Source organism: Odocoileus virginianus, chromosome 4, assembly GCF_023699985.2.
Source record: "Odocoileus virginianus isolate 20LAN1187 ecotype Illinois chromosome 4, Ovbor_1.2, whole genome shotgun sequence".
NCBI lineage: Eukaryota > Metazoa > Chordata > Mammalia > Artiodactyla > Cervidae > Odocoileus > Odocoileus virginianus.
In genome coordinates this window covers 18,291,820-18,319,660 of record NC_069677.1, presented here as the reverse complement: position 1 = coordinate 18,319,660, position 27,841 = coordinate 18,291,820, and the positions used below count along the sequence as shown (strand labels likewise).

Sequence of the window (27,841 nt, the reverse complement as noted above, 5' to 3'; positions counted from 1 at the left end):
AGCCTAGCCTGCCTCAACCTATCCCTATAGGTTCCTTGCTGATTACATTTCCACATACCCTCCATATGCCAGTACACTGTGTTTTAGACCAAGTACTTTACAAAAGAAAACTTGTGGCAAAATTACATGCTGATGTTTTATTGGATGGTACTGAAGGGTGACAGAATATGCCACGTTAAAATATGCCGCTTTGACATAAGGATTATTTTGAGCTAAAGACACTTGAAAATTAAAAGCAAGTGAAAGATGAATACTGTGCCCTCTGCTTTTTCTTCCTGAAAGCAGGAAATAAAACCCCCATATGTCCTCCTCATCAGGAAATAAAACCCCCATATGCCCTCCTCATACCAAGAGGATAGTAACTTTCTTATCTGAGAGAAAACTATAAAAATAAACCTTGTTAAACTAACAATTATCTTGCTGGTCACTTTTCTACTCAATTAACTATCCTAGCTTAGCCCCTCTATCTTGCCATGTTCTCATGATTTACTGCTCTTCGTCCAATTCAGAATAAATATGCATTCAAATCTAACCGCTTCATTGGGTCTTCAGTTACTTTTGAGGGCTCTCTAGCCTATAAAACACATATTAAATTCATTTTTTACATTTCTCCATTAATCTGTCTATGTCAATTTAATTCTGAGTCCCAGCCAAAAACCCTAAGAGGCTTAGAGGTAACATTTTGCTTCCCAAATGGTACAAAAAGAGAAAGTAAGGTATGGAAAGAGTGAGACCAAATACAGAGCAATGTGCTGCTGTGCTGGCCACAGTCTCCCACGACTCATCTGAGTCCGGCCAGCTGAATTTGGACTGAGTTCAAGGAAGCGCTGCACCTCAAGAGTCCATGGTGGATCCGAAGGGTGAAAGTGAAAGTGTTAGTGCTCAGTTGTGTCAGACTCTTGGTGACCCCATGGAGTAGCCTGCCAAGCTCCTCTGTACATGGAATTCTCCAGGAAAGAATACTGGAGTAGGTAGCCTTTCCCTTTTAATGGGATCGAACCCAGGTGTCTCGCCTTGCATGGGAAGGCCAAAGGATACATCTTTTAGATATATCTGATGGTGGTTCAAATCTCTTCAATTCCTTTGGAATGTGATATTGTTTCTTACTTATAAGTTTGCTGGTAATGCTATAGGAAATTGATTTAAAATTTTTTATTCTCTAAATGTTGCTAGTATACAAAAATACAAATGATTTTTGTGTATTGAACTTGTACTCTATGCCTTTGTTAATATATTACTTCCAATAGTTGCTTTGCTTCTAGTTTCTACTTAAAGAATCATGTCAAATATAACTAGAGTTGATTTCTTTTCCAATCTAAGTGGACTTTATTTTCTATCCTTACTCCTCCGTGGAATGTCACACAGTAAAATACTGAATAAAAATAAGGAGAAGTTATATCCTTTCACTGTTCCCAGCTTAGGAGCAAACAGTGCAATATTTCATGAACCTCTATTTTTTCTTCTTATTTTTCATAAATACCTTTTACAATATTGAAGAGGCTTCTTTATATCCCTGGCCTGGTAAGAGTCGCTTCTCTTAAAAGTATGAATTGGTTTTCCATTTTCTCAAGATTATTTTTGATACTTTATATTGAGATGATCAAGATGTTGAGTTACAGTGACTGATTTTTTAGTATTAAGTCAATTTTGCGTTCCTAGAAGTAACCCCAATTGGTGTCTATGTGTTATTCCTTTTGTATATTTCTACTGACCTACTAACATTTTGTTGAGAACTTTTGCATTTATCTTCATCAGGGTTATTGGTCCATATTACTGTCTTCACATAATATCTTTGTCCGGTTTTGTATTCAGTGTTAAGCTGCACACATAAAATGAATAGGGTCATGCTTCCACTGCCTGATTTATTCAAGTCTTTTCACACTTCAACCTCATAGTACTTTAATTCATTTTTCCATCTGTTACTTCATGCTTTTGTTATCATGAATCTTATTTTTAAATACTTTATAAACACTACCTGTAATGAACTGTTGGCTTTAAGCAGTGAGTTGTCTTTTAGGGAAATAAAGGAAAAAAGAAAAGAAGCTAGTCTTCCTTCAGCCTCTTGAACTTCTTTTAGTATTTCTTGTAGTGTACATATGATGGCTACACATTTTCTGAGCTTTCATCTTTTATAAGTTACCTTTATTTTATTCTTGAAGAGCCATTTTGTAATATATTGAATATTCATTTGATAGGTATTTGTTGTTGTTATTACTTTACAGTAATAATTTTTATTTTCTGATGTGTATTGTTTCTGGTTAGAAGTCAATCATCATTTACATACCTTTTCCCTTGTATATATTGGATTGGTCAAAAATTTCCTTCCGGTTTTTCCATATAGTGTTACAGAAAAATCCAAACCAACTTTTCGCCCAGTCCAATAATATGTCATTTTTCTTTGGATGTTTTGAAGATTTTCTGTTCCTCTGTGGTTGTTACCCATTTCGACTAAAGTGGTCTAAGTGCTTTTTCTTTGTATTTCTCCTTCTTGGGTTTTTCTGAGCTTCATGGACCTGCAGACTGATGCTTTGAGATAAAGTCTGGGAAATATTCAACCATTATTTTCTCAAGTATTTTTTTTTTCTTCCTCATTATCTTTCTCTCCTATCTTGGGTCCTTAAGCCCCTGTGTTATAAACAGTATGGTATTATTCCACTGGTAATAAGGGCTTTTTTAAAAAAAAGAAATCTGTTTTCTCTCTTTCTATGATTAAATAACTTCTATTCATCTGTTCTCAAGTTCACTGAGTCTGTATCTGCCATCTCCAATATATCATTAAGTCCATCAGTGATTTTTTTCACTTTAGAAATTGTAATTTTTGTTTCTAGGATTTCCACTTATGTTTTTGGTTTTTATCTGTTAAAATTCTATATTTGTTCACTGTCTTTTTGTAGAATTTCGATTTCGCTGCTGAGTTACTGGGTTTCCCTTGTGGCTTAGTGGTAAAGAATCTGCCTGCTAATGCAGGAGATGCAGTTTTGATCCATGAGTTGAGAAGATGGCCTGCAGAAGGAAAGGACAACCCAGGCCAGTATTCTTGACTGGGAAATCCCATGGACAAAGGAGCCTGGCAGGTGACAGTTCATGAGCTTGCAGGAGAGTTGCAGTTCATGACTTAGTGACTGAACAACTGAGAGTTTCTAGCTATTTATTCATTATGACCACATATTTTGCTTTAAGTCCCTAAAAATATTTCTAATAACTGCTAAAAATAGTCCTTTTACGTCCTTGACTGCTAAATTCAACATCTGGGTCATCTTGGTGTCTGTTTCCTCTGATTGCCTTTTTCTGGATTATTCATCACGTTTTCCTACTCTTTTACCTGTCTAGTAATTTTAGGTGGGAAAACTTTGCTTCCCTCCTGAACATTTTGAATGATACATTGTAAACAATCTGGGTTAAATTAATTTTTTTTGTTTTTAATGACTGTTGAGTTTTGTTTCAGCAGGCAGTTATATGTTAGAAGTTCTGTCAAAGCTTGGTTTTAGGGTGTGTTAGATTAGATTAGCTACAGAATATTCTTTACAAGTAGGGTATCCATATAATTTATGGCCTCTTTGTAGTTTACCTGAATACCAGATGTGTTAATGAGATCTCTCCCCTCTCAGTGGATCTTTAACATTTTCCTGCATCTGGTGCCCTCTAGAATGGCCATTCCAGCCTCTATTTTGTGGATGCTGCTTTCTCTGAGGCCTCATAGGGTTGGTTTCATCAGACAGATATGTAATGCCGGTTTTGACCAAGGACTTGGGAACTCCTGTCTGCAGTTCCTGCTTCTTCAATCCCCTGCCCCACAAGTTCTAATTGTGTCAGAAGCCCTGAACTCTATTTTATGATTCCCCAGGGAGAGTGCTGGGACTCCACTCCCTTTATAAAAGTTGGGAAATTGTACCAAACTAAAAAGTTAATGAGAGGATGGGAGTTCATTTACATATTTGTCTTCTCCCAGGGATCATATTGCCTAAAGCCCAGGACTTTAAAACATTTCCCACATATGTTTTCTCCAACATTATACTTGTTATGGAAGGAGGACATACTTGGAACTACTGACTCTATCTGAGCAAGAAGTGCAAGTCTAAATAGGCTTTTAAATTTTGAATGATGAAATATGCAATACTTTATATGTAAAGAGAAAAATGGAAAATATCACCACACCCAGACCAAAGTCAGTATTTTTCCATGCTTGCCTCAAATATGTGGCTTTCTCTCAAAGAATCAAAACTTTACAGATATAATTGAAATACACTCTTTTGGTTATTTACTGCTGTATATACCACTCAGGGCTTCTCTAATGGCTCAGTGGTAAAGACTCCAACTGCAATGCAGGAGATGCAGGAGACTCATGTTCAATCCCTGGGTTGAGAAGATCCCATGGAGGAGGACATGGCAATCCACTCCAGTATTGCCTGGAAAATCCCATGGATACAGGAGCTTGACAGGCTATAGTCAATGATGTTACAAAGAGTCAGACACAACTGAAGCAACTGAGCACAATATACCATTCTACAGCTTCTTCATTTTAAACAACATTCATTTCTTTATTCAATATTCAGCAAATTGGGGGCTTCCCTGCTGGCTCAGACAGTAAAGAATCTGCCTGCAATGCAGGAGATGAAGGTTTGATCCCTGGGTCATCTAGATCCTCTGGAGAAGGAAATGGCAACCCACTCAGTATTCTTGCCTGGGAAATCCCATGGACAGAGGAGGCTGGTGGGCTACAGTCCATGGGGTCACAAAGAGTCAGACACGATTGAGCAACTATCAATTTCACTTTTTGACAAATTGCTCCAGATCAGTGAAGATAGTTTATCTCTTTCCCACATGATTTTATCTGTAATGTCTCAACTGGATTTTGAAGATTCATTTTCAAAATGCTTGGCAGTCCTCTTGGTGTTAGCTGTCAATTGGGAGCTCCACTAGGGATTCAGCCTTGGGATCTTTGTTCCCCTGCAGAAAGCCTCTCCACGTGGCTAGATGAGCTTCTCACAGCATGGAGATGTTAGGACAGTCACATTTCTTACAAGGCAACTTACTTCTCTCAGAGAATCAAAGCAGAAATTGACTAGTCTTAATGCCAGGGCTTTCAAGTCTCAAAATATTATTTCTGCTGCATTTTACTGGTCAAAGTAGTCACAGATCCAGCCCAGATTCAATGGGAGGAGAATTAGACTCCATGTGTCGATGAAGGTCTATAATGTCATTATACAAGAGGGCATGTATGATAGGAACCAAGACTGTGGTCATTTTTTGCAAATATAATCTACAACTAATAATCTTCTGCATTCCTTATTCCTTCCCCTCCTCCTCTACTCAGAGGTAGCCACTGTAATCAATATTTAAACTTCTTATTCATATTTTTATACCTTTATTAAAGCTCCCTCTAGCACTGAACACTTTTCATACTTCAAGCATTCTTTACATAGAGCCAAACAAAATATTGAAGAAATTTCACAAATGTATAACACGACAGAAATTCCTTAGATGTATTTATCCAAGAATCTTCTAAGGCCATTACAGTGCTAACAACTGGAATTACACAAGTTTATCCTATTTCCTTCTATCAATTTGAATTTATAGTCTTGCCCTTTTAGTTATAGGTATCATGGGGAAAATAACATGGAGAAAGAAGATTCAAAAATTATGGGTCTCCTGCAGAAAAACTGAGTATGCAGTTTATCTTTAAGAGTGCATTCCAATCTTTTCTAGGTGGAAGATCTTTTAATTTAGACCTTCCTTCATTCATAATTGTTTGCAGTTACTTTTGGCTGAAAAAAAATATATCCACAGAAAGTTATGCTGATCTTAGTAATGTTTATAAACAATTTTATATGTGAATCACAAATGTACCTGAGTTCATTTAAAAAATGGAATTATGTTTTATGAGAGATTTATTATTTATACAATTTGCAGAAATGATAGTAACTCCATCACACAAGATATTTTTCCTCCAGAGGCTAGGAATTTTTTGCCATAGCTCACACTGCTGTATCTTGCTTTAGCTCTGTCTTAGGTCATGATCCTCCTCCTTGCATGAGTCAGAACCTGTGCCAGAGTACTTAACATCCCTGGATGTGAAGCCTGTTGACATCTTACCTCATTGCTGCCAAGTCTCTTGGATGAGAATCCCTTGCTCTGGCTCCATGTGGAGTCACTTTCTTATTGTTGTCTCTTGCCTGCACTCTCGTGGCAGCCATGAAAAATTTTCCAAATGACAGTGGTATCCATACTTACTTTTTATGGTCCTTATTATTTCACTTAAGAAATGTATTTGTATGTAAGAAATAAATGCCCCATAAGCAAAAGTTAGCCTTCAAGACATGGTTATAAATAAGTTAAAGTTTCCTCTTGGCAAAGTTAGAGTTCTGTCTTTTTAACCTAGTTGTTTCTCTAAATCTTTTCAAGGATGTCTACAATCTGGTAAGGTCTAGATTTTTTTCTTAAAACTCATTTTTGAAAAGAAAATATTGAGAAATTTACTTTTAAAATATTGTTTGATCAGCATTTTAATACTTCTTTACCAAATACTTCATTCAACAATGTATTCAGTACAGTTTCATGAGCAATTATTATGTGCCAACAGTATTCTATGTACTTAGGATTCAGTAATAATTCACATAGGCAAAGATCCACTCTTCTCACCCAACTAGACAGATGTATTGAATAAACATATAAACCTGTAACATCTGCAAGAATAACTGATGTAGATAGAAAAAAAGAGTGGACAAATACAGAATGACAGATAAGTTCAGGAAATATCTCTCTGAGAAGGTAGCATTTGAGTAGACACTTGAATGAAATTAGGGGAGCATGTCATGAAGTTGTTTGGCAAGAGGTTGTGTAGGGTGAAGGCTTTCCAGGAAGAAGGACCACTTAAGTCAAAGGTACTGATGCAAGAATATGCACGGCCTAGGAGGAACAGCAAGGTGTCAGGATGAGAGAAGGCCTCTTCCTTTCCTACAAGAGGAAGGAAATGAAATCAGAGTGGTAAGGGTGATTCCAGCAGACTATGGTATGCACTTTGGATTATATTCTAAAGAAGATGGAATGCCACAGAGATTCAGGTACAAAGGAGTGACAGTCTTTGACTCATATTTGAAAATGTGGGTGATTCTGCAGATTCTCCCCACTAGTGGTTACCAGTGGGGAGGGAAAGGGAAGGAGAGAGGAGCAACATAGAGATGGGAAATTAAGAGCTACAAACCACAGGATATATGGTACCACACAGGAAATGTAGCCAGTATTTTATAACAACTATAAATGAAGTATAACCCTTAAAACTGTGAATCACTCTATTACACACCTGTAATGTATAATATCATATATAAACTATAACTCATTAAAAACTCAGAAAGCAGAGAAAAGAGATAAAAAGAAAGGTATTTTTTTGTGTATTTCACGTGATTGAGTCACTATATCCATCCTCACCTGAAATCTGTCCAGAGATGTTCAGTTACAGGAGCCAACAAGCTTCCCTCTCTCGTGCACATCAGTATGGGCCATGTTTTCTGATACTTGCCACCAGGCACCTCCTGCCTGCTAGGAGCAGCTTTCCATGTACATGCTGTCCACAGTTCTCAGGCAGAAAGCTGTCACTACCTGGCATCTCAGAACACAGGAAACAGTCACCCCAGAAGATCTGCAAACCATTTGAGGCTTAGGTTTGGAGAGTCACATCATGTTCTGAGAGAGGAAAGACCACCTTTGGAGGATACGCTGTTCAAAATCCTGGAGGAATGGATCCCAGGAACTGTTAGAGCCGAGAACATCACCTGGCATCAGCTGATCTCAGCTGCTCCCCAAGCAGTGAGGGCTGGGCGTCCTTCCTGAAACAGAGGATCTTTGGCAAACTGGCTTCTGGAGACTGATGTGTTTATGGTCATATCCACCAGTTGCCGGAAGCATGGGGTGGAAACTGATTCTGAATGCACAGTCTCTGTAAATACAGACATCCTGCTTTAACATTTATTTCTGCAAACGTTTTACCAGTTTGTGCTCCTTTCAGGACAGTTTGGGTTCATGATGAACAGGACTACCTGGGCTGCTTCTCTCCTCGCTTCCCTGGGGCTGGTGAACCCCAAGGGGTCCCAGGGCTGAGTTTAGCTGGCAGGTACTGGCCTTACATTCCAGTCCCAGTAAATCCTCTGCTAGGCACTTGAGATCTTTTAGGATTGCCATAGGGTGAGCTTCCCGGAGACTGTTCTCCCCAGTTGTCTTGATTGTCATCAGTTTGAAAGGAATTCTAGTCTATTGACCATAAGTATCAACAGCCTGCTGCCAGACGGGATCTGCATCTTAGATACCCACCAAGGACTCTGCACATGACCTTACCTCTCCCTTCTTCAGCTTCCTCCTCTGTCAAATGGAGATAATAAAACCAAACACACACACACACAAAAAAAAAATTATTTTTAATTTACATTTCAATGGGAGTGTGGCTTTGGTGCATTTTCAGCAGAGAGTGAATTGGATACCTGGATTCAATCCACCATCTTTACTGAAACATCTCCATTCACTTTTTTCTTCTTAATAAATATATTTTATTGATGTTTAATTGACTTATTATGTTTCAGGTGCACAGTAAAGTGATTTGGTTATACATATACACATTGATTTTTTTTCAGATTATTTTCCATTATAGGTTATTCCCTTTGTTGCTTGTTACATGTCCATTTTTTAAAAGTAGAAATCTAGCATTCTATTCATACTGAGTCAAACAGGTGGAATCAAAATGTCACAAATTTTTTAGTTAGGCAAAAACTCATGCTTTCTAAAATATAAATGTTATGCATACTTTATATATATATATATGTATATATATATGTATATATATATAACTCCTTGGAAGGAAAGTTATGACCAACCTATATAGCATATTAAAAAGCAGAGACATTACTTTGTCAACAAAGGTCCGTCTAGTCAAGGTTATGGTTTTTCCAGTGGTCATGTATGGATGAGAGAGTTGGACTATAAAGAGAGCTGAGTGCCAAAGAATTGATGCTTTTGAACCGGAAGATCAGTCCTGAATATTCATTGAAGGACTGATGCTGAAGCTGAAACTCCAGTACTTTGGCCACCTGATGTGAAGAGTTGACTCATTTGAAAAGACCCTGATATTGGGAAAGATTGAGGGCAGGAGGAGAAGGGGACGACAGAGGATGAGATGGTTGGATGGCAGCACCGACTCAATGGACTTGAGTTTTGGGGAACTCCGGGAGTTGGTGATGGACAGGGAGGCCTGGCGTGCTGTGGTTCGTGGTGATGCAAAGAGTTGGACACGACTGACCAACTGAACTGCACTGAACTGATATGTATACAAAAAACCCTGTAATCTGATTACTCTCTCCCAACTCTCCTATCACTACCTCCTTATGAATAACCTGGATGTCAATCGAAAGTTCTCTTTTCCAGTCCTTGTCGCCCTTATTTTGTCAACACGTTTGACACTACAGCCAATCAAACCTTTAAATGAATATGAAACTTAGCAGCTGGATACATGAAGGCAGAACTCATGGAGAATTTGGGTTGAAAATACAAGTTTTGGGGTTTGTCAGAATATTAGGTTGAATCACATTAATTGTCAATTATTTTTCAGTCAAATTTTGCCATACTGGCAATTTCATTTACCCGAGACTTAATAATTAAAGCAAAGAGACTGGGTAAATAACTAAAAGTAATAAGAATAGTTAGGAAGGAATAGTTTGAATAATAAAGTGCGGTCTGAAACACTCCAGCATTTGAAGGTCTAGGAAATTGGGAGGAAACCTTAAAGAATGTCACATAGGAGTGTGTGTGTATGTGTGTTTAGTTTTGGTGTACATTCTAGGGGTGGTCAGTTGCCTAACTAGGAATACAATCTGCAGGTGTTATGACCTAGGATTTTACCAGAAGGCTACACCCTAAAGAAAATTGTAATAGGAACATTAAGCTATTTTCAAAAATTTTAGATTAATAACAGAAAGTTCATAGCACAATATAATGAATATTAGAAATCAGTTTAAATTTGGGGATATTTGAAATATATAGATACATGAATTGGCTGAAATATTTTAAAGAAATTCCCCACTGTTTTTTGGGTAGGGTATAAGAACCAAGAGAAGCTTTCAGTCTTTAATTTGTACAATGGTGCTCAAGGCATGATTCCAAAATAATGTTTGTGCTTACACAAATCTTTTATGGACTGTGTAGTTAGAGGCTATAAAATGATAAGGAATTGAGACCTTATTAAGTTTTCAGAGTGGATTTTATGACTTTTTGTACCTAAATGTGTGTATATATGAATTTGGTTTCAGACATACTTTTCTTATAACCTGGTAAAAACAATTCAGGTGGAGTTTCTAGCTTATGTGTGTGTGTTCAGTTGTGTCTGACTCTGTGACCCCATGGACTGTAGACTGCCAGGCTCCTCTGTCCCCAGGATTTCCCAGGCAAGAATAATGGAGTGGGTTGCCATTCCCTTCCCCAGGGGATCTTTCCGAACCAAGGATAGAAACCTCATCTCCTGTATCTCCTGCATTGGCAGGCAGATTCTTTACCATTGCGCAACCTGGGAAGCCTATAACTATCTCCAATAATTGGTAGATACCAGTATTCAGAAGAACCCTCAAAAGTGAGCTTATATTGTTTGAATCATTTTTTAACAACATGGCTAGTGGTGTAGAAAAGTGAGGGAGATAAATGAGGTAAGTGAAAATACAAAAACTAAAACAAACCCCAAACAAAAAAATGTGTTAAGAAGATGAGTTGAATCATATCTATTATATGGGAATAGTAAGCCAATAAGAGGAAATCTGAGAATTAACCCCTGGATTTGGAAACATGGAGATCATTGTTAATTCTAATAAAAACAGCTGTTTTTTAGAGCAATGAGGCTAAAAAGTATGCTTGAAATAGTCAAGAAAGACTGAGAGAATAGGAAGTGGAGATCATATGAATAGATGAATATGTTTTGTGGTCTTACAGTGATCATAAGAAATGTAGATGTTGTTAAGGAAAACAAAGCAATGACACTTTGGCATATCTCAACTATATTAATCAGAGTCTAGGCAAAAGAAGGCACACTCAAAATGGTTAAACTGGAAAGAATATAATTAAGGGATTATTTACAATGGTGTGGGTATGGTTAAGGGAACCAGCAACAGTGTGAAGCCATTACTACTCTAGGCCTGAAGGGGCACTGTAGAGAAATGGTATTATGAGAGACTCATCAGAGCTGGAACACTGGGAAAGAGGCTTCTAGACAGGCATTGTAGTCAGAGAGATACAGTATGACCAAAATTTTGGCCTAGCTAGCATAAAGGAAAGGCATGTAATACACACCCTCACATTTCTCTCCTTATTTTTATTTATTTATTTTTTTATCTTTTGCCAGTGTCGTGCACTGGTCTAACTCAAAAGTAAGCCACAGGGCAAGCCGACCCTGGTGATGTTTTCATAAATGTCACCCTCCCAGAGCACAGGATGACAGAGAAATAAAGACAATGAATCTGGGGCAGGAAACAGACAATACTGTTATTATACATATTCTCCACGACCACGGGAAGTTATAAAAAGTCACAGAAGGCAGGTGAAGGAGTCTTTTGGGCCTAGAAAAGAAAACAACAGTCTCAAAGGCCCTTGCTGAATCATCTAACTTCGGAGAAAACAAAACAGAACTTTAGTTCAGCCCTGATGCTCCAGGCCGGTTGCATCTATCTGGGACTTATCCCCCTGTCCAGAAACCTTCCACCCCCTACACCTGCCCAGAAGACTTATCACCCCCTGCCCAACTACAAATGCCATCTCAACTAAAGAATACCCCAAACACCCCGCCTGATTAACATTTCCCTTATCACTTCTACAAACCTCCCTATAAATATGGAGCCTCCTTGATCCCTCTTGGCACTCAGCCTGGCCCTTAGGCCTAGTGTCGCCCCTCCTTGCCTGAATAAAGGTAACCTACTTCTGTTGAGGTTGTCTTTCCTTTTCTGCCTCGGCCCGAACTATATTTTACAGCAGGCAACTTAAAAATCCCCACAAATCTACCTTTCTAATATTTCTATTTACACACTTAATTTACTGGGTGTTCTTTCTGCCTAGTAAGGCTAAAGTTAGCCTAAGTTAGCCTAAAAGGCTAACCTTTTCTGAAAATGGTCTAATAGTAAATATTTTATAATTTGAGTACAAAGAGGCAAGATTGAAAATATTATGTTGTATTTCTATAAGCACTTAAATGTAATCATTTAAACACATAAAAAGCAGCCATTCAAATCCAGTGGGCCAGGGTCTGCCACCCTCTGGCTTAGAAAATCCTCTTAATTTTTTGCCAATCTTAGTCAATGAATGCCAAGTCCCAATAAACTCTCCTCCATGCGGCCTTTCATACAGTTATTCTTTGAGCTGTTGAGTGACAGAATATCAACTTTTACTAGTTTAAGGTAGTAAAATGTGCTAGCCTAAACTGAGAAGATGCTGGAGGTAAATACCAGAACCCAGAGCAGTGGGATCTCAAGGACCAGCTCATTCGCTACTATGGTAACACCAGAACACACCCTCTTCATCTCTACTGTCCTCTTACCTTTACTTCTGTCTTCAGTTTGGCCTCATTCTCTATTAAGAAGAGTCAACGCTCCTCACAAGAAACAATGCTTATCTGTCTTCTTTATATAATAACCCCAGAGAAGTACTCTGCTTGACTTGTCTTGGTCACACACCCATCCTTAGATGAATGTATGTAGGTGAGGGAGGAAGCTTGTTGATGGTGGAGAGGTTCTTTGATTGCACAAGCTTGGGAGAGGAGGCTCCTCCCGAAGACGACTTCCCAAAGGGAGGGAGAATTCTGTTGCCAGGAGATGCTATTTCGGGGGAAGAAAAATGTCACAATTATAGACCAATGTGTGACATGCCAGAAGAGGGAGATGTCTGACGCACGTTATCACCCACAGTATCTAACATCGCACTCTGGAGACGTTCATGCATTTTTGATGAATGAATGACTCAGTTCCCTCAACTGGTTGTGAACATTCTCCTAACTGGCCTAGTTTCTGATCAGCTGCTCTCTAGTTCTGTACATTGTAGTAGAGAGTTTTTAATGCCCAAACATTATCTTTCCTCGAATCCCAGAGAGCCAGGCACACAGGAAGCATCCCGTGGAAAGAGCCGAAGAATGGGGACTACACCGGCCACAGTAACGACTGTTGTGGGGGATCCGTGCGGCCTTTTGGCCGAGGACTTCAGGACACAAGGCCCCCGCCAACAGACGCGACCCTCCCTTGGGAGGGAGGCAGGGCGCGGGGGCGGGGGCCCTAGCCTCGGGCGCGTCACTCGGCACAAAGGAGACAGTAGGGAGGCGGCCGCAGGAGCCGATCTGCGCTCGCCAGCCACTGAATTGCGGTTACAGACCTGCAGCTCCCCTCCCCCTCCCCACCCAGGCCCGCCCGCCCGCCTTTCTGTCTCCTCTCTCCCTCCGTACTGGCCGGCCCGGGTCCATTTCCGGGCTCCGGGTATTTGGTATTGATCAGGGCCGGGGGCGCCGGAGCAGGTGGCTGCGGCGGCGCAGCCTGCGGCGCCCGGGTCCGTCTCCCGCCGTCTTTGTCGCCAGCCCTTGCCCGGCGGCCCGCCCCGCCTTCCGGGCCCGAGCGCTGCGGGCTGGACTTTGCGCCGCGTCGGGCGCTGCTGCTGCTGCGCGCCGGGCCGTGCTCTGTGCAGGCGGCGGCCGGGAAGCCGGAGGCGAAGTGCAGCCCGGACCCCAGGCCATCATGGCTGAAGTCACCATCGACCAGTCCAAGCTGCCGGGAGTCAAGGAAGGTAGGGGCCGGGCCGTGGAGCCGCGCGCCGGGCCCCTCCGGCTCCCAGCGCGGGGCCCCTCCGGCTCCCAGCGCCGGGTCCCTCCCGAGGGAGGAGGGCCTTCCTAGTCTCGGCGGCCCCCGCGGCCTTCGCCTGGTGCCCACCGGGTGCCGGCCCGCCCTGGCCTGGAGGGAATTGAATTCCGGCTCTGCTGTGGGACCTTGGCCAAGTCACCTAAGTTCTGAGCCCCAGTTTCTCCCCAGCGTCGGGAGATGGGGGGCGAGGGCAACACCACTCTCATCAAGTGGTTGTGCAAAGGTTCTCGGGAGTAGCCGTGCCGTTAGTGAAAGCTCCAGAGCTGGGTGCCTCTGACTTATTTCTCTTCTTAAAAATTCAGGCTCAGCCTGGCTGGCTTGAAGGCTGGGAAGTGGGGAGTGGTTGACGTGCAGTTCCTTGTGGAACCTTTGTTTTGAAACTTGACTCTTTCCCTCCTTCTGTCTACGTTTCCTAGCTGCTGCGTCTGGCTGGCTGACTTTCCCACCTTCTTCCAGGTTTAAAAGTTTAGTCTGGGCACTGCCCAACGCGAGCAGCCAGATGGGAAGCTGCTATAAATAAGTATTTTCTCACAAAAAGCAGTAAGCCAGGGGGAGCAGGGGACTCACTGTGATCTTTATTTTAACTAGCTTCCTATACTGATGTCCACAAAGAGTAAGAGGTTGATTACTACTGGTCTGGCTTGACTTCTAGCAAGACGCCCATTGACTTCTTGCCTCTTGTCTTCATCCTAGATCTTTTTTTTTTTCTCCAAACTGAGCTCTTGGGTGCTGGATTGCGATAATCTTTAGTAATCTTAGGCTGTTATTTGTCCCTGGGAAGCGTAGCAGTCCCAGAGTGCTATCTGGGCTTGCAGAGATTGTCTTTGTAGTGGATGTCATTTGTTTCAGCTGACTCTTGTGGTCTTAGTTGTCCTGGGAAGGTGGAATTAATTGAAAAGGATCTTTGATTTCTTGGAACTGTGTGTTTGATTGCCAACCTGATTTGACTCATAGGGTCTTGTGGCTGCTAGGGCTCAACCCAGGATCCAAAGAAAGCTTGACTGCTTTAGGCCCCAGAGTTTCAAACACCAGGAGACAGTCGCTGGTTTTGTGTAGAGTTTTTAATGCTTAAAATTAAAAATTTTTAATGTTTGGGCCTGTCCTGTTGTTCCTAAAGGATGTTAGAGTTTTTTAGGCCGGAGATTATTTAGCAAGTGGTGTTTTTCAACCCTGAGTTCCTATCCTGGTTTTGGTAAAGGTCCTTGCATTCATATGTAAATGATTTTTTCTTTGCCCTGTCGACTCTGCAGCATGAGTGGTGGGAAAGGCAGATTTGCACTGTGAAAGTCCTAGTCTTAGAGATTGTCTTTAACCTTTGCGGTATGAAGTTGTGTGTGTGTGTTTTGGATGTCTGGAGAGAAAAAGTGATCCTTGTATATATAATGAGTAGGATGAGAATTGGAGTTCAGACACAATCTCAATTTGTAAACTAGGGCTTCCCTGTCAGTAAAGAATCTGCCTGCAGTGTTGGAGATCTGGGTTTGATCCCTGAGTTGGGAAGATCTCCTGGAGGAGGGCGTGGCAACTCACTTCAGTATCCTTGCCTGGAGAATCCCCGTGGACAGAGGAGCCTCGTGGGCTACAGTCCACGGGGTTGCAGAGTCAGACACAACTGAGCACAGCTCACAGTCGTGTAGTGCTAGGAATTTACCTTGCTCGCTCTACATGTTAGTGACCTGAAACGAACTTGAAACCCACTTTCTTTCTGTGTATGCATTTATATTACTCTTAGGTCTTCTGGTTTCTAACCAAGACATGAATGGTTTATTCTAGAATATTCTTTCTCAAGGGTTTCAACAAACACTTTACACCTATAAATGCAAGATTTTTCCATTGCTAAACTCTGGAGTTTAACTCATTTGGATTGGTTTTCATTTTGCACAACTTGGTGTGAGGCAGTCCAGTTTATATAATACAGTAAAGTGGTGTGGGAATTTATGTGGCTGTTTGATTAAGTTAGAATTACATATATTGATTTACTTTGAAGGTGGTCAGAAATTGTTGAGATGATCATTTTGTGAGCATCGGATTTTTCTGGTTCAAAGATCATCAAAGGAAATGATACACTGTACTAGGAATGTCCTAATGGTGGTGTGGTTTTTGTTCTGGGAAGTATTCACTCTCTAATAAAGTGTATCTTTCTCTAATATAACTCTTGATTATAGTCTGGTTGCTCCCTAATGATTTTTTTGGACCCTAATTAAAGAAAATAAAGTTGGTGACCATGATTGGGTAAAACATACACAAACATTGAGACTGTTCTTAATACTGAAACTCCAACTCAGTTTGAAAAGGAAGTTTAGTAATAGTTTGCTTAATATTCTGGCACAGATTTTTAAACTCCAGTTTTAAAAACTCTCTACTTATCTTATTAACGTAAACCTTTATATACAGTTACAATTTGGAATCATTGGGCAGATTCCAGTAGAGACAGAGAAGAACAATGCAGTGGATGTCTGCCCCGTCCCACTGCCTTTTCTTTAGGAAGGGACCGGGCGCCCTGGGATTTTTTTGTGAACATCTCAACAGAGGTCATGGTAGCAGCTGACTTTAGGGAAGGGAAATATTTGAAAACTTTTTCTTCTAGGTTAAAATCTATTACTTGCTTAGTTTTAAGATGGTCAAAGATACTCATCATTTGGACAGACCTTTGAAAAAATAACTACTGCAGTATTTTTACTTTGGGAAATCTCTCTTAAAATAGGAGACAGAGATGTGTTTGAGATCATTTGTAATGAAAAGAATTAAGTCAAGAATTAAGTCTAAGATGAATTTTAACACACATCATTGTTTCTGGGTTTAAAAGCGTTTTTTGGAACATCTGCATACTTTTTGTAATGGAAATACTGTTGCTGTTGTTTAGAAATAATGCTTTATTTCTTTGGAAACATTTGAGGTTCTCCACTACAAGATTTGAAATAATTCTCGACCATTTTTTTATATCACTAGATGTATATCTCAGATGCATCATGCAATCTGTGAATGCTAGACAGAAGTGTTCTCCAATAGAAAAAAGTTCCAACAATATTTCAATTTTTTTTTTTAGTTTAGATCAAAGCTTTTTTTCCCCTTAAAAAAAAAAAAGAGCACTTTCATTAGTTAACTAACTTAGATTTTTTGGTCAGTTTTAGCTTCTTTGCTGAATTTTCTTTCTGAAACCACAATCCAGATGCCCCACTTTTTGCTCTCTCAAGTCTGATTCCCATCTCTGTGTGTCTGACTCTATGTGACACCCAAGGACTGTAGCCTTCCAGACTCCTCTGTTGATGGGATTTTCCAGGCAAGAATATTGGAGTGGATTGCCATTTCATCGTCCAGAGGGTCTTCCTGTCCCAGGGATCAGACCCATGTTTCCTGTATCTCCTGCTTTGGCAAGCGGATTCTTTGTTGCAGAGACACTGGGGAAGCCACTCCCATAGCTCTACTTCGTTTTAATTGCTCACTGCTAATCTTGCTCTTTCCTGTATTTAGCAAAGTTTTCACATTATCTTAAGATTTTGGTCTGAGAGATGTAGACTATGAATCAAAGTCATTTCTAGACTCTTTGAAGTTTATTAACTCCTTTGCAGTTTTTTAGTCATTAGCGTTTTCCCACTTTTAAACATTGAACACGTAATATATAATCTACAATCCTCTCATTTACTAGGCCAACCTTCTTTCCTCTTTCCTCTCAGCAGTAAGGGAATTTATTATGTATTATGTATTTTTACTGTCCTTCAAATGGGAAGTTCCAACATCTCCAAAGTTAGTTTACTCACGATTAGCATCTGATGAGCACCTGTGCACTTGTGGTAGAGACATTTCTTGAAATGAAGGTAGCTAGCTATTCTGATGCAAATCCGTTTTCTTTAAAGATCGAAGTTATTGCATTTTCCGAAATATGCCTAGAAAGCGGTGATTCACTTTAGGTCCAGAACACCATAGTGGCAAGATGAGGGTAAATTAAAAAAATGGCAGCAGTCCAGAACTTTAAGTGGCAAGTTACAAAATGATGTCTGTTACAGTAAGTTAATCAAGTAGTCCCAGAGATCTAAAGCATGTGGCATGCCCACAAGACATATAATGTGATGGAGGTCTCTTAAGAGGTCCATTTTCTGGCTCTCGGACAAACTCAGTTTCTCTTTTCCTCAGAATTCCATAAGTTTTTTTTGGGTTAGCAGGTGGTTATTGTTTTTTAATGAGACCACTGCTAAATCTTGACTTAGGTATGTGTCTTGTTTTTCTTTACCTTGATCTGGCTTCAGATCTTTCACATAGCTGGCAAAGAGTCAGGAAATATGTGAATGTGTGAATGAATGAATGAATAAATCATGACTACTGGATGCTCTCTGTTAGTTTAGAAATCCTAACTCTGGCATAATTTCCTGTTCCTTCTCAGGGCATAAGCTCTTAGAGGGCAGAAATAATGCCTTTTAACCTGGACATCATGTATCTTAGTGCCACTATTTCATTTATGAAAATGTTTTACGTATTTTTTCTAGTGTTTTTTTTTCATAGATATGTCTTATAAATGGTATCCATACAAAGTTATGGATAACATAGAATGTAAAAAAAAAAGTCATTGCACGCTCTTCCTTCTGACTTTGAAGGTAATCATTATTAAGAATAAAATTTTAGTAAAAACATTTTTTAAAATGCTATTTGGTGATTTGATTTTTTTTTTTTTTTTTTTGAGTAACAGGTTTAATTTTTCCCCCCGCCGAGGTAAAATGCACAGCAGTATCACATAATTTGGAAGCTGAAAAGAACCTTAGATACATATTTTTTAGAAATTTATGTGTGTCAACGTATTGTGTGAGGGTAGTTTCACAGTAAAAAGTGCCCTGTGGTTCATGGTGTGATCTTGACTGTGCTAGAAAGGCAGTCCTGTAGAGTTCAAGGAGATGTTCAAGGAGTTATAAAGAACTCTTGAAATTCCACCCAGAATGCCTCTCACATTGCTATATGCAGGTATGTAGTACCTTCTTAAATAAATCAGTGATTTTTAAAAACTGAAATAGCTGCTATTTGTAAAATAAAGATTATTTTAGTAATTCAGGAGATGCCTTTTTTTTTAACTGACAAGTACATAAAGGACAACTTCTCCCTTGTGGGAAACTATTAGAAACCACTGCTCCACCAGATTTTCCAGATGAAAATCTGAGAGCCAGGATGGGGAAATGAGTTGTAGTAAACCCCTTAGACTGAACATATCTAAAAATTGCCACATGGGGCCTAAATTTAGAAAAGTTTAGAATTGAGTATTCCACAGCTCAGTCTTCCCTCCTCTCTCCTTTTTCACCTTCCCCTTCCTTTCCCATCTCCTCCCTTTGTCTCTCTTCTTTTGTTCCCTTTCTCTGTTCTTCTCTCTCTTTTCAATTATTCTCTAGATAAAAAAGAATCACTCCTGATGTATTTCCTTAATGTGTGTGTGCGTGCGCGCTCAGTCACTCAGTTGTATCCTTCTCTTTGCGGCCGCGTAGACTGTAGCCCGCCAGGCTTCCCTGTCCATGGACTCTCCCAGGCAAGAATACTGGAATGTGTTGCTATTTTCTTCTTCAGGAAATCTTCCTGACCCAGGAATCAAACCTGCGTCTCTTGTGTTTCCTGCCTTGGCAGGCGGATACTTTACTGCTAGATCCACTGGAGAAAAACAATGGTATAAAAATAAGGAATGGCAAAACAATTTCAGAGCTTTTTCTCAAGTTGTTTTAGGGATAATGGTTGATATGAATGTTAAAAAGTTGACCTAGATTTTATTTTATTTTTTAATTAAAAGCTTTTTTTTTCCCGGTTTTTGTATTGATTCAGCAAATGAATTGCTGCATGAACTACAGAAGGTCATATTCCTGCCTCAGTGGTTTTTCCTGCATAGAAGATGCATTTCCTCTCTGGTACACTCAGCCTGAAGGGGCTAATGTTTAGAGGCTTGGATATTTTAAGATGATTAAACATATTGTGGAAATAAAGCTGTGGACCACGATCTTTCCTCAATTCTTTTCAGAAATGTGGAGTTTTGATTGAGATAAGTGAATTTTTGCCTCAGTAACAAAAAACAGTGTGATACCACAAAACTTAAGTAAACTATTCTTGAAATCCCAGTTTTTTAAGTAAAGGAGTGTATTTTACAATTAACTACCCTAAACTATAGGGGAAAAAAATAAAGATTATCACAGCTATGTTTGCAATTTCAGATGCAGCCACTAGAAGGATTGTTGGAGTAATGCTTTTAGCTGATGACCTATTTAAAAGTGTCCTGTGCTTCAAAACTGTAAAATTAGGATGCCCTAGATCCCAAATAAGAACTACAAAGGATAATTGGCCTTATATACCTTGCGGTTATATAGACTGTTTATTCCCAGATGTTTGAATTTAGCAATCAGTACAAAAATTCCTAGATACAGTTGTGCTGTTTAGTCGCTCAGTTGTGTCCGACTCTTTGTGACCCCATGGAGTGTAGCCCACCAGGCTCCTCTGTCCATGGGGATTCTCCAGGCAAGAATACTGGGGTGGGTTGCCCTGCCCTTCTCCAGGGGATCTTTCCAATCCAGGGATCAAACCCAGGTCAACCACATTGCAGGCAGATTCTTTATGGATTGAGCTACCAGGGAAGCTCAGATACCATTGTGCTGGCCAAAGCAGAAGAGTTTTTCAGTGAGCTGGTACAGAAAACTCAAACGAACTTTTTGGTCAACCCACTGATTGTATTCTTTGCAGCCAAACAGGGAGAAGGTCTGTACAGTCAGCAAAAACAAGACCGGGAGCTGACTGTGGCTCAGATCATGAACTCCTTATTGCCAAATTATTGCCAGACTTAAATTTAAGAAAGTAGGGAAAACCACTAGACTATTCAGGTATGACCTAAATCAAATTCCCTATGGTTACACAGTGGAAGTGACATATAGATTTAAGGGATGAGATCTGATACAGTTCCTGAAGAGCTATAAATGGAGGTTCATGACATTGTACAAAAGTGATCAGGACTATCCCCAAGAAAAAGAAATGCAAAAAGGCAAAATGGTTGTCTGAGTAGGCCTTACAAATAGCTGAGAAAAGAAAAGATGTGAAAGGCAAAGGAGAAAAGGAAGGCTATACCCATTTGAATGCAGAGTTCCAAAGACTAGCAAGGAGAGATAAGAAAGCCTTCCTCAGTGATCAGTGTAAAGATATAGAGGAAAACAACAGAATGGGAAAGACTAGAGATCTCTTCAAGAAAATTAGAGATTCCAAGGGAACATTTCATGCAAAGATGGGCACAATAAAGGACAGAAATGGTGTGTACCTAACAGAAGCAGAAGATATTAAGAAGAGGTGGCAAGAATACATAGAACAACTATATAAAAAAGATCTTCATGACCCAGATAACCACGATGGTGTGATCACTCACCTAGAGCCACACATCGTGGAACGTGAAGTCCAGTGGGCCTTAGGAAGCATCACTATGAAAAAAGCTAGTGGAGGTGATGGGATTACAGTTGAGCTATTTCAGATCCTAAAAGATGATCCTGTGAAAGTGCTGCACTCAGTATGCCAGCTAATTGGGAAAACTCAGCAGTGGCCACAGGACTGGAAAAGATCAGTTTTCATTCCAATCCCAAAGAAAGGCGATGCCAAAGAATGTTCAAACTACCGCTCAATTGCACTCATCTCACATGCTAGCAAAGTAATGCTCAAAATTCTCCAAGCCAGGCTTTAACAGTATGTGAACCGTGAACTTCAGATGTTTAAGCTGGATTTAGAAAAGGCAGAGGAACTAGAGATCAAATTGCCAACATTCATTGGATCATCAAAAAAGCAAGAGTTCCAGAAAATCATCTGCTTTATTGACTATGCCAAAGCCTTTGACTGTGTGGATCACGACAAACTGTGGAACATTCTGAAAGAGATGGGACTACCACACCACCTGACCTGCCTCTTGAGAAATCTGTATGCAGGTCAAGAAGCAACAGTTAGAACTGGACATGGAACAACACAGGCTGGTTCCAAATCGGGAAAGGAGTATGTCAAGGCTGTATATTGCCACCCTGCTTATTTAACTTATATGCAGAGTACATCATGAGAAATGCTGGCCTGGCTGAAGCACAGGCTGGAATCATGATTGCCAGGAGAAATATGAAAAACGTCAGACCTGTAGGTGACACCACCCTGATAGCAGAAAGTGAAGAAGAGCTAAAGAACCTCTTGATAAAGGTGAAAGAGGAGAGTGAAAAAGGGCTTAAAACTCAACATTCAGAAAGCTAAGATCTTGGCATCTGGTCCCTTCACTTCATGGCAAATAGATGGGGAAACAATGGAAGCAGTAACAGACTTTATTTTTTGGGGCTCCCAAATCACTACAGATGGTGACTGCAGCCATGAAATTAAAAGATGCTTGCTCCTTGGAAGAAAAGTTATGACTGACCTAGACAACATATTAAAAAGCAGAGACATTACTTTCCCAACAAAAGTTCATATAGTCCAAGCTCTGGTTTTTCCAGTGGTCATGTATGGCTGTGAGAGTTGGGATTCTAAAGAGCTGAGCGCTGAAGTATTGATGCTTCTGAACCGTGGTGTTGGAGAAGACTCTTGAGAGTCCCTTGGACTGCAGGGAGATCCAACCAGTCCATCCTAAAGGAAATCAGTCCTGGGTATTCATTGGAAGGAGAGATGTTGAAGCTGAAGCTCCAATTCTTTGGCCACCTGATGTGAAGAACTGACTCATTGGAAAAGACCTTGGTGGTGGGAAAGATTGAAGATGGGAGGGAAAGGGGATGACAGAGGATGAGATGGTTGGATGGCATCACAGACTTGACGGACATGAGTTTGAATAAGCTCCGGAAGTTGGTCATGGACAGGGAAGCCTGGCGTGCTGTAGTCCATGGGGTGCAAAGAGTTGGACACGACTGAGTGAGTGAACTGACTGACTGACTATTTTTAAAAGTATACCACAAACACACATACTCAAAAGAAGTGGTTTTTTTTTTTTAGTATGTCATTATTTCATTAAAACAAATGCACACATTAAGATATGTAGGTCTTCATATGATATTGGTAACCATACACTGATATAAAAGCACTGAAAACTTTCTAATAAACCAGAGCCAGTGTAAAGCCAGTCTGGCTTATATATCAGTGTTTTTGTCTTTTTCACCAGGTTCATTGATGTGTAATTCAATGTACAGTAAAAATTCTTCTTAATGTGCAGTGCTGAGTTTGACAGGTGTTTGGTCTTGTAACCACCGCAGCAGTCAAGATATAGAACAATTTCCTAACCCCCAAATTGTTCTACCCCTTCCTTCCCACTCCAACCAACCGCTGATTTGTTTTCTGGCCCTATACTTTTGCCTTTACAAAAATGACATATAAATAGTATCAAGCAATAAATAGCTTTTTGTGTTTGACTTCTTTCACTTAGCATAATACATCTAATACCTAATGTGTATATCAGTAATTTTGTTCCTTTCCATTGCTGAATTCCAGTGAATGGCTGTACCATATTTGCTTATCCATTCACTAGTTGATGAATATTGAGGTGTTTTTGCTTTTGGTGGTTATAAATAGTCTCTGTGAACATTTGCATACAATTTTTTTTTTTTTTTGAGTGATTGTATTTTCACTTCTCTTGGGTTAGCACCTGTGCTTAGTCGCTCAGTCATGTAAGACGCCTTGTGGCCCCTTGGACTGCAGCCCACCAGGTTCCTCTGTCCATGGGGATTCTCCAGGCAAGAATACTGGAGTGAATTGCCATGCCCTCCTCCAGGGGATCTTGGCAATCCAGGGACTGAACCTAAGTCTCCCGCACTGCAGGCTGATTGTCTACCGACTGAGGCACCAGAGAGCCCAAGAACACTGGAGTGGGTACTCTATCCCTTCTCCAGGGGATCTTCCTGACCCAGGAAGCAAACTTGGATCTCTTGTATTGCAGGCGGATTCTTTCCCAGCTGAGCTACCAGGGAAGCCCTGGGTTAGAACCTGGGGTAGGATTACTGGGTTGTATGGTGAATATATGTTTAGCTTTGTAAGAAACTACCAAACTGTTTTTCAAAGTAGCCGTACCATTTTGCATTCCCGCAAACAGCATATGTGAGCTCCAATTGCTCTGCACTCTTTTCTGTACTTTACACTGTCAAGATATATTTTTAAAAATTTTTAGCGATTTTCTTAAGGGTTTAAATTCTGGTTCTGTTTTGTAGCTGTGATCTGAATTTTAACAGAGTAATACTATCTCAGGTGGCTTTAATTTGCATTTCTGTGATGACTAATCGTTGGAGACTCTTGTGCTTCTTTCCTATTCTTACATCATTTATTGAAGTGTGTGTTCTAGAGTTTGCCTTTTAAAAAACATCAGACTGTTTTCTTGTTATTGAGCTTTGAGGACTCTTTATGTATTTGAATTCAACCCTCTTATCAGATAAATATTTTTTAAATATCAGTGGTCTTTGAACCTTGGTGCAGTTAGGAGCTTTGCTGTGAGCACATTCCTGCTTTACTTGATACCAGCTGAATCTCTTGGAGATGGTCCCAGGAAACTGTAGTCTTTTATACCCAGATATATACACATTGGGCTTACAGTGGACGTTTGGAATATACTGACTTGAAATACTGTGGCCACCGTAATGCAGGGATGCATCCTACCCTACTTTAAGTTTTTAAGTTTTTTCGGGAGCAACTCATTACCTTTATCAGGGTTAAAGAATGGCAGCATTTTTTTTCCTTTTAGTAATTGAAATTTGTTCCTCTAGGATAGAAGTTTGCAAACTATGGCCTGTGGGCCAGTCCAACTACCCACTGCTTGTTTTTATATAGTGGAGCTGAATATAGCCTTTACATTTTTAAATGATTGAAGAAAAAGAGGAAGAAGAATGTTTTGTGACAGGTAAAAATGATATGAAATTCAAATTTCTGTGTCTGAAGTTTTATTGGATCATAACTTTGCTCATTTGTCTACATACTGTCTGTGGCTGCTTTTGTGCTGTAAAGGCTGAAAGTAGTATTACAGCAGAAACTATGGTCAGAAAAGCTTACATTGTTTACTCTCTGTTACCCTGTGGAGAAACGATAATTTCTCTTGAACCATTTCAATGAAACCTTTTAAAAACTTCCTTAATTGATATTTTTTTGATAATTCATTAATCGCTCTAAACATCAGTTATTAAAACTGTTTTTTTATATAGTGGTGCGGGTTGGAGACTGTTATTGGTTGAACCCATGTGACAGCATGCAATATTTTTGTAGTGACTTTTAAAAAATATGGACTTAATCTGATTTTTTTTTTTTAAAGAAGAACATGTGCTTGTTTAAAAATGTCTAGGTACTTCAAAACTGATTATCAAAGTAGAAACCTTATGAAAAGTAAGGATAATCCATTTGCCAGTTCTGAGTAAGGGCCAGTGGGGCTTTCATGAGTGAAGTGCCTGAGTAAACAAGTTCAGCTTTTGAAAAGTTTGCTTATGATTCTTAGTTTATTACTTATGACTGACTGTCTTCAAAACACGCAGAGCAACATTTGCATGAATGAAGTGTCACCTTGTCTCTTGGAAACTTGCATCAGAAGTACCTAGGTTAATTTGCCACTAAACTTTGAAGGCTCAGTGTGTGAGGAGCATTTCCAGTCCTGATACAACTTCTCAATGACCAAAATCAGGGGAGTCTCCACTGGACTTTTTGGCTTTTATTTTTCTAATGACTCATAAAGACTGAGTCACTTTCTGTTAACATTACTCAAGGACTTTTAATTGCATTTTGTAAAAGCACGGATCACTTACAAAGATATCTTTCCCCCTTCACTGCCTCCCCATCAACAACAATTTTTTTTTTTTTTTGGTCTGTTGACTATATAGAGGAGTCCATAGTTTACTTCAAATATTATACTCACTAATTTTTGAGTAGCACTTCCCATTAAGTACTTTAAAATATTGGCTTTTTCTTGCATATTATGAAGTTCTGCAAAATTCAGAATGTTAGGATTGACAAATACATTCAGAATTTTTTTTTATTGTCTAGATGGGAAACCAGAAGTAGAGAAGGACAAAGAAGGGACTCGATTAAGATTCATATCCTCCTGTCTGCACATGTTCAGTTTGGCCTAACATCTGCCAGCATCTATTTTAGAAAGGATTTTGCACTCTCAGTGTCTGCCTTTACAAACGTTTCTTATCCTGTTAGTGATTGCTGGATTCTAACTTACCATATCTGCTTCTGTTGTTTTCCCAGTTTTCCATGGTCAGACCTCACTATTTTATTTAAATTGGACTTTAGCTTACCCATGAAGTCTTTCTTTTTTTCTTTTCTCCTTGTAATTTCCCGTGAAAACTCCAAAGAGCTGATCTTTGAAAGATTATTTCAGCTTTGTGTGTGTGTGTTGGAGGGGAGAAGCTGGAGGTTTAGAAAATGGTTAGTTAGGGACCTCTTATCAATAAGACTCCAGTTTAACGTGCTTTCAATATCCCCAAATTCCAGGAACTTGGTTGCAGTGGCACTCAAGCTCCCCAAACTGGGATACCTATTGAGGTTTAAAGGTAGTGCTGCCAAATCATTTATAGGACAAACCCAGACACTTTGTGAGTAAAAAGGGCAATTTTAATAATTGTACCAGAAGCTGCTGAAATACCACAGGCAGTTGGATATGATGACTGAGTGAGGTCCTTGTTAAAAAACCCTGTCTGGGTATATAAAGTTTTCATTGACACTTACAGCATAAAGAATACTTGTCTCCCATAGACTGTCTTGAGATTCTTAATGTGATTTCTATTTCATAATTGATGTTAAATGAAACATGAAATCTGCTCTATAGAAGGTAGTAGGATTAAAGTTTCATTAAGCTGTTCATAAATGAGTTTCCCCAAATTATGCTTTTAGTTAGTTTCCTTTTTGTTTCCTATTTATATGTTCTCCCCATATATACCCCCTGAAAGTGAGGAATGGGTGTGTGTTGAAAAGATTTGTGCAACTGAGGAGAGGTAAGAAATGCACACATTTCTGATTTCTGCTTACTTGTCAGTATGTAATATAACTATCATTCTCTTCATTTTAAATGGAGTAGGAAGCTACCATTTTACTCTGTACATTTCTGCTTATGTATCTTTTCAATAATTGAGCTCCTCCTAGGATTATTTTGCAGTATTTGCTCTAGTTTACTGATACATTAAATAACTTGTCCAGGTTGAAGTTAAGCTTGTGTAAAATTTAGCTTAAGCAGATTAACTTCTTTGGAAAGAGAAGTATTTTGAACCTAGGCTCCTAAGACTTGGTTTCACATCTCCTCATTACTACTCATTTGATGTAAGGACTCAGAGAAAACACTCAATATCTTTCTTCAGTTTCTTTATCTGTTTATTGGAAATAACATTTACTATGTCTAATACATGGATTTTCCATGAGAGTTAATGAAAGAAATGGATATGAAAATTTTTGCAAAATGCAGTGTTATATATTCAATCTTGGTGATATTACTGTTCAAGTTACCCTGTAATACTCCCACTTCTCTTTTTTTCCAGACCATTGTTCTTTGAGCCCTAATCCTTTACCTGATATTTCCTTCTATACTATCCAAATATAGCCTGTTTCTCTCCGCTCATCCTCTCACCACCTCCTCAGGCCCAGCTCAAATGCTTATTCTCTGTTACATCTACCCTGCTTCTTTCCTGTGTGTCTCCTTAACCTACTTTTGAGGTACTTAACTTCCTGAAGCCACATGTCTCACCCACTGTATTGGTCTGGTAGCAGACTGATCTCAGTACTTCCTGGGGATCCTTATTCATAGGAGATACTCCAGAAAACTTGTCAGACTATCTGACAGGCCGACTGACCTGAGCTAACTACACTAATGACACTAGAATAAGAGCTATGATCATTTGCATGAATACATTGGGACTGGAATAGAGGATTAGAAGCAATCACTTTCACTTTTAGTTGCATGCATTTCCCCCATCTCTCAGGTTTCTGTAGGATGCTGATTGGTGTTAAGGTTAACTCAAGGCCTAAACACATAGTAGGTTCCTTTGGAAACAATGATCTTACCTGTTTAT

The 27,841-nt window shown here is 39.6% G+C and overlaps 2 protein-coding genes across 6 annotated transcripts in view; one reads left to right on the top strand and one right to left on the bottom strand.

Moving 5' to 3' along the window:
• The window catches only part of UTS2B (urotensin 2B), a 44,678-nt gene extending 31,421 nt beyond the window's left edge, over positions 1–13,257 (bottom strand). For 2 of the 3 annotated variants that reach the window (XM_020905241.2, XM_070466241.1), the window contains exon 1: positions 12,554–13,257. The gene's annotated coding sequence lies outside the window, so the exon portion shown is untranslated. Of the gene's footprint in view, positions 1–7,425; positions 8,694–12,553 lie in introns of those variants that run through there. The other variant, XM_070466240.1, reaches the window with a different exon arrangement.
• CCDC50 (coiled-coil domain containing 50) overlaps positions 13,169–27,841 on the top strand; it is a 75,448-nt gene continuing 60,775 nt past the window's right edge. Inside the window, exon 1 of one of the 3 annotated variants that reach the window (XM_070466237.1) lies at positions 13,169–13,782. In XM_070466237.1, coding sequence (XP_070322338.1) covers positions 13,734–13,782 — 49 coding nt within the window. In that variant the 5' untranslated portion in view covers positions 13,169–13,733. Of the gene's footprint in view, positions 13,783–24,562; positions 24,691–27,841 lie in introns of those variants that run through there. The other 2 variants (XM_070466238.1, XM_070466236.1) reach the window with 2 other exon arrangements.